Raw genomic sequence first — 7,198 nt, forward strand, 5'->3', positions numbered from 1 at the left:
GGCAGGGGGCTGGGTGCAGGAGTGGGCTGACAGTGAAGGGGTCTAGTGAGAGTGATGTACAGGAGGCAGGAGGGAGGTGGGCGTGTAGGATCTCAACACATCAGATGCAGAAGCAGGATGGGTGGGCTCTTGGGTTTGGGTGGGAGGGAAGATTCAGGAGTGGGCTGGGGGTGGGAGAGGGTGAAGGAGAAAGGTCTGGAAAGGGGGTTGCAGTCATGGACTGGGTCTGGGTTTGGGATGGGGAGGGATGGAGGAGGAGTCTCAGTGGAGGGTCTAAGGAGGATCCCCAAGACGGCACAGTACCTGAGGGCTGGTGGGCAGGTGTTTGGGGCTGAGGGTCAGTCAGCTGGGCTCCAGGTTGGCAACACGGAGAGCCATGCTCCCAGCTGACCATTTTCTTCCCCCTCTGGCTGTACCTCTGTACTCACACTGCAGTATAGGTCTGTCTCCTCTGAAGCCCCTTTCCAAGTGATGGAAAACAATGGCCTTCCAAGTAAACCCCATTTTCCTGGGATAACTAAGTCCTGTCCTTGGCTCAGGAGAGGATAAGAGAAAGCAGCATACCAAAGGCTGTGTCGTTTGCTGTCCTAGTGCCCATTGTGTAACACAGCCCCTTCCCTTACCTAACCTGGTGATCTTTCTACTTCCTCATCTTGCATGATGGAAGTGGAGGGATTTCTGGTTCTGTGCTGGGATGACCCGAATGCGGATTCTTTACCTCACTCCAATCTGCACACTGCCCAGGACTATAGCACCCCTGGCCACAGCGGTCTCATAAACGGGGCAGAGGGCGATGGGCACAGTGAGCTGGCAGGGAAGGCAAAGGGGCCCAGAAGGGTCCATGCAGTTGGCAGATCCCCTCCCTTGGCTGTCTCCATGAGCTTACCCTTCTCCCCACTGCAGATCACAAGCATGGCTCCATGGGGTCCCTCCCCTACGCTCCTGCTGCTGCTGGTCGTGCTGGTTACAGGCCTGGCCCAGCTTGGTGCAGCCCAGTTTGTTGACTACCCCAGGACCGAGGTCTCAGGAAGCAATCAGTACTGCAATTACATGATGCAGTTGCGAGGCCTGACCACACCTGAGTGTAAATCTGTACACACCTTCATCCATGCCGCTGAGAGTGAGGTGCAGAGTCTTTGTGATTCCGGTGGAAATCCCCAGGGTAACAACATCTACATCAGCAAGAAGCCTCTCCCCAGCACCACTTGCAAGCTGGAGTCTGGCTCGAAACCCGAGGCCTGTACTTACCAGATTAAAATGAACGACAACTTTAGCCGTGCAACCTGTGTGAACAAGCAGGTTACTGATGTGCAGACAACAGACAAGGTAAGAGCCATGAGGAAGAGCGTCTCCGTTTTACTCCCCACAATTCCACGGCAGGTCTGGCAGCTGGCGCTCCCCAGCCCAGCACACGCACCCTCCGGAAAGCACCCGCCACTCCTGCGCTCCTCCGGACAGGCAGACTGGCCCCTAGCACAGCGTCCCGTTCCGAGGGCCACTTACCTGGCGGCACCAGTGGCCGGACCGGCATAATACTAGGAGAGCACAACGGCAACATTATGTCCTACACCAAGACCTTCCCCCTGCTCCCTGCCCCCTGCCCCCAGTGCCCAATATACAGCACAGCCGCCCCTCCCCTCCTCCGCCCTCTGCCCCCCAGTGCCCAATATACAGCACAGCCGCCCCTTCCCCTCCTCCGCCCTCTGCCCCCAGTGCCCAATATACAGCACAGCCGCCCCTTCCCCTCCCCCGCCCTCTGCCCCCAGTGCCCAATATACAGCACAGCCGCCCTTACCCTCCCCCGCCCTCTGCCCCCAGTGCCCAATATACAGCACAGACGCCCCTTCCCCTTCCCTCCCCCTGATCCCTGCCCCCAGTGCCCAATATACAGCACAGATGCCCCTTCCCCACCCCTGCCCCCAGTGCCCAATATACAGCACAGCCGCCCCTTCCCCACCCCCGCCCTCTGCCCCCAGCGCCCAATATACAGCACAGCCGCCCCTTCCCTCCCCCGCCCTCTGCCCCCAGTGCCCAATATACAGCACAGCCGCCCCTTCCCCTCCCCCGCCCTCTGCCCCCACTGCCCAATATACAGCACAGCCGCCCCTTCCCCTCCCCCGCCCTCTGCCCCCAGTGCCCAATATACAGCACAGCCGCCCCTTCCCCTCCCCCGCCCTCTGCCCCCAGTGCCCAATATACAGCACAGCCGCCCCTTCCCCACCCCCGCCCTCTGCCCCCAGTGCCCAATATACAGCACAGCCGCCCCTTCCCCTCCCCCGCCCTCTGCCCCCAGTGCCCAATATACAGCACAGCCGCCCCTTCCCTCCCCCGCCCTCTGCCCCCAGTGCCCAATATACAGCACAGCCGCCCCTTCCCCACCCCCGCCCTCTGCCCCCAGTGCCCAATATACAGCACAGCCGCCCCTTCCCCTCCCCCGCCCTCTGCCCCCAGTGCCCAATATACAGCACAGCCACCCCTTCCCCTCCCCCGCCCTCTGCCCCCCAGTGCCCATTGTACAGCACAGCCGCCCCTTCCCCTCCCCCGCCCTCTGCCCCCAGTGCCCAATACACAGCACAGCCGCCCCTTCCCTCTGCGCCCCGTCCCTGGGCTGCTGAGTGGCTCTGCACCTACTGCTTCTCTGTCGCTTTTCACGTTCTCTCAGGGCTGGGGCCAAGGCTGCGCTGGTGACTGGGTTTGCCGGTCCCCACGGCTGGATGGGGGGTGGCAGCGCTGGTGGGGCTGGCTGGTGCTTAGGTTTGCGGGGTCCAAGCTTGTAACACAGGGTTGGACCTGGGCCGTGTGACAGGCGTGGAGGTGGCCCTGCTGCTCTCTGAGGCCTGCAGCCATGTTCCATGACACACGGGGTGGGGCGAAGACGAAGGGTCCGTGCAGGAGGCAGGTCCCCTCCCTTGGCTGTCTCCCTGAGCTGCCCCTTCTCCCCACTGCAGATCACAAGCATGGCTCCGAGCGCTCCCTCCCCTACGCTCCTGCTGCTGCTGGTCGTGCTGGTTGCAGGCCTGGCCCAGCTCGGTGCAGTCCACGTCGCTGACGCGCCCGGGAGCCAGGTGTCAGGAAGCCGTGTGCACTGACATCGGAGGATGGGGACGCGAGGCCCGACCTAACCTGCCTGCAAACCTCTCCACACCTTCCCCCACGCCCCTGAGCGCCGGGCCGGGACCGGCTCGTCTGGTGCCCGAGGCGGGAATACGAATCTGCCCCCCACCCCCGTTTGTAATACACAGTCGCATGTTGGCGGGAAAAGGAAAGTGAGAATTAATGAATGAAAAGGAGCAACCGAGACCCAGCTGCGGGTATGTCTTGGTGTTCCGCGGCCTCCTGCCTGCCCGGACCCTGGAGACACCAGCCGGGTAACATTGTCTGGAGAGTCCAGATCCGTGTGGGGGGCCTCTGGCTCTGTGCCTCTTCTAAGGACTTTCATCCTGTCCTCAGGACTCAACGGTCTGGTCAGCGTTTGCCCTTCCTCAGGGTCGTGGGCCGGGTAGGGGAGCCAGGCCCTCCCTTTCCACCAATCTCCAGCCCAGTGGGCGGTGGGAACGTCTCCGCAGCCACCGGCTCGGCGGGGATCACACCGCCATGCGCTGAGCTCCAGGTTACCTCCCACTTCCCTGCCCCGGGCTGGACTGGGCTATTTCTGCCCTGTCCCAGACCCAGCTGCTGCTCCCACTCTGGCCGCTCCTCCTCGGACGGCAGCTGCTGCTTCCAGGTTCTCGCAGGGCTCCTTCCCCCCTGCAGAGCAGCCCCACTGCCTCGCCTCCCCCATCCTTACCCTGGGGCAGCCGCTGGAGCATGGCCAGCAGGGCCGGGGGCAAGGGCCTTTTCCAAGGCAACAGCTCATGGCTCCGGTCAAGGCTTGTCCACTCCTGGGGCAGTCCAGCCCAAATCCACCTCTGAGGCCTCCAGCTGCAGCACGAACGGTCTGGTCGAGTCAGGCTGGGCCAGGACGGCTCGTGGATCCATTGGTCTCAGAGTCCTAAACGCCATCTCACATTCCCCAGCCCCCCCACCTCTCGGGCTGCTGGTTTCTGGTCACTCAGTCCCTGGGACGGCCCAGGTGGAAACGTTGGAGATAAACCTGTGATAACACCCCACCAGTCCCAGGAACTGTTGCTCCTGGCACTTACTGGTGGGCCTGGGATAGTCCCGGAGGGCCTGTATCTTGTCAGTCGCTGGCCCTTTGCCTGTGTGTCCCAGGTAGGACACCACTGGCTGGCCCAGGCGGCACTAGGTGGGATTGGCTTTGGCAATGTGTAACCCTTCGATTGATGCCAGGTGCCTGCCAGAAGGGCCGGGTTCAGCTCCCAGGGGTTTCCTGTCAAGGACACAACCAACCGGCCCCAGCCCACACCCAGTGGCTTGGGACAATCTCACCCCACTTCCTGGGCACCTCTAAGGCAGTTCTTCCCCCAAAAGCACAGAGTCTGTGATGGAAACAGCTCATTTAACAAGGACAACCTAACCCAAGTTTACAGTGACAGATGCCGTACACCTAAGCAAAGGAGAGATGCGCCCCTCTGACAGGATACCAGCCCCACACCTTATAGTCCCACATCTCTTGCTGGGGCTCTGTGCCGTTACCCCACACACAGTTACAGGGGGCACCTCCCCCGGTGCAGTCCCAGACCCAGAGCCCACAGACACATCACCAGGGCGGTACCAGCTGTCTGCTTGTCTGCAGCATCCCACTGACTGCTCCTCCTTCTGGCCTCCTGCCGGTCACGCCAGCCACTGCTCCCCCTACCAGCCACCTGCCAAGGGCACCCTCTGCTGTGGGTTGGGCCTGAAGCAAAACCCTGTGACCTCAGCTGCTGCTGTGACTTTGGTTCTTAAGAGCTGCGTCTACACGTGCACGCTACTTCGAAGTAGCAGCACCAACTTCGAAATAGCGCCCGTCACGTCTACACGCGTCGGGCGCTATTTCGAAGTTAACTTCGACGTTAGGCGGCGAGACGTCGAAGTCGCTAACCTCATGAGGAGATAGGAATAGCGCCCAACTTCGACGTTCAACGTCAAAGTAGGGACAGTGTAGACGATCCGCGTCCCGCAACGTCGAAATTGCCGGGTCCTCCATGGCAGCCATCAGCTGGGGGGTTGAGAGACGCTCTCTCTCCAGCCCCTGCGGGGCTCTATGGTCACCGTGTGCAGCAGCCCTTAGCCCAGGGCTTCTGGCTGCTGCTGCGGCAGCTGGGGATCCATGCTGCAGGCACAGGGTCTGCAACCAGTTGTTGGCTCTGTGCATCTTGTGCTGTTTAGTGCAAGTGTGTCTGGGAGGGGCCCTTTAAGGGAGCGGCTGGCTGTTGAGTCCGCCCTGTGACCCTGTCTGCAGCTGTGCCTGGCACCCTTATTTCGATGTGTGCTACTGTGGCGTGTAGACGTTCCCTCGCTGCGCCTATTTCGATGTGGTGCTGCGCAACGTCGATGTTGAACATCGACGTTGCCAGCCCTGGAGGACGTGTAGATGTTATTCATCGAAATAGCCTATTTCGATGTCGCCACATCGAAACAGGCTACTTCGATGTAGGCTTCACGTGTAGACGTAGCCAAGATCTACCACCCCACAAGGCGGATAACAAAACAATAGTATCCAGCTCCTCTTTTTACACCCAAATGAGAACTATTCAAACCAGGCTGAGAACTCTGCACCCCAGGCCCAACACAAAGAAAAGACCTTTCCACATTGAGTCAACAAGTATATCTGCTTCTTTGCAATGCTTTAAACCAGGGAGCCCTGTGTAATCAATGTCTTATGCACCTGTGGCAACTGCCCTGTCCCCCACAACAACCCACGGCATCGGTGAGATCCCACAACTCCCACACTGAGTGTCAGCTTCAATTGGGATTTTACTACAATGTGTTTACAATAGACAAAACCTCATGGCTGACTTGCTACCCATCAGGCTTTGCCTGAAAGGTCTCACACATGCACCCTTTGCATTCTCATGCAAATGATCTCCGGGAGACACATTCCTCCCAGCCTTCAGCAGCATTGCCTTCCTGCTGCCACACTCCTGACACACACACACACACACACTTACACAGACACACATACATACAGACAGACACACACAAACAGATGTGCACACACTTACACACACATAGACATACACACAAACACACACACACAGAGGTTTGGGGCGTGAGTTCCGGTGGGGGGAGGGGGGCAGTTTGGGGCATGAGCTCTGGGTGGGGGCGGTTTGTGGCGTGAGTTCCGGGGGGGACGGTTGGACCATGAGCGCTGCCCCCACCCCGAGGAAATCCACCCTGTGCACCCACACGTGAGCACCTTTTGGAGCAAAACCCCCGTGGGGCTCGTCTCAGCTGGGAAACGGGTTCTGCCCACTGAGTTCGTTGCTGTCAGTCTCTCAGGTGCCACCGGACCACTCGCTGCCCCGTCTGAGTCCTTCCGCCCAGCTCACGGGATGGAGCCGCAGGAGTCAGGAGAATCTGAGCCCAGATCCCCGCCCGGCCCCGAGAGCGGCAGCAGCTCCGCACACATCTCAGGTGCCAGCTCAGAGCTGCCCAGGGGATTTGAGAACCCGCTTCCATTTCCTGTTAATAACAGGTGCCCAAACCACCTAGGTCACTTGGACAATCTCTGCCTCAGTCACTCTCCCCAGACTCAGGGGCGCACAGTGGGACTAAAAGCCACCGGTTCCCTCCCTCTCCAGTGTGTGGTGGGAGGGGGGACGTGGGCCTTCATTGCTCTACCCCGTCCAAGGCCAGGGCCCTAGCAGGGGTGGCCGTGGCTGCCCCTGGAGTCAGTGGGAATCCAGCCCTGTGGTCTGGGCAGTGGGTCTGGGCAGTGAGGACTCCTGGGTTCTGTTCTCATCTCTGGCAGAGGAGTGGGGTGTAATGGTTAGAGCAGGTGGGAGTGGGAGTCAGAGCTCCTGGGCTCTCATCATGGCTCTGAGACAAGAGTCTGAGCATCAGGAACCTGCAGCCATGAGCCTTGGGGGCTGTCCGAGCCCCAACTCTGGGGTGTCTTCCTGGGACAAATCAGTCCTCCTTGTAGGCAAAACAGGTCAAATAATTTACCAGGAGAGCGAATCTCAGAATGATTTTAATTTAGAAAATACAGGTGAAGATGAGGGTGACGATGATACAACTTCCTACAAACCGATTCTCTCAGTGACTTTTGTTTGTTGCAGCCTGAGGCAGTGTTGTTTTCCTCTGGGGAATA

At 59.9% G+C, this 7,198-nt stretch overlaps 1 protein-coding gene across 1 annotated transcript; it reads left to right on the plus strand.

The window, feature by feature from the left end:
- The first annotated feature begins 912 nt into the window (after positions 1–912).
- On the plus strand, positions 913–3,089 carry LOC142004461 (ribonuclease-like). Its single transcript, XM_074982106.1, has 2 exons — positions 913–1,326; positions 2,949–3,089. Exons 1-2 carry the CDS (start codon positions 913–915, stop codon positions 3,087–3,089), a joined length of 555 nt encoding a protein of 184 aa, XP_074838207.1.
- Positions 3,090–7,198: the final 4,109 nt, after the last annotated feature.

This window comes from Carettochelys insculpta, chromosome 32 (assembly GCF_033958435.1).
Source record: "Carettochelys insculpta isolate YL-2023 chromosome 32, ASM3395843v1, whole genome shotgun sequence".
NCBI classification, from domain to species: Eukaryota; Metazoa; Chordata; order Testudines; family Carettochelyidae; genus Carettochelys; species Carettochelys insculpta.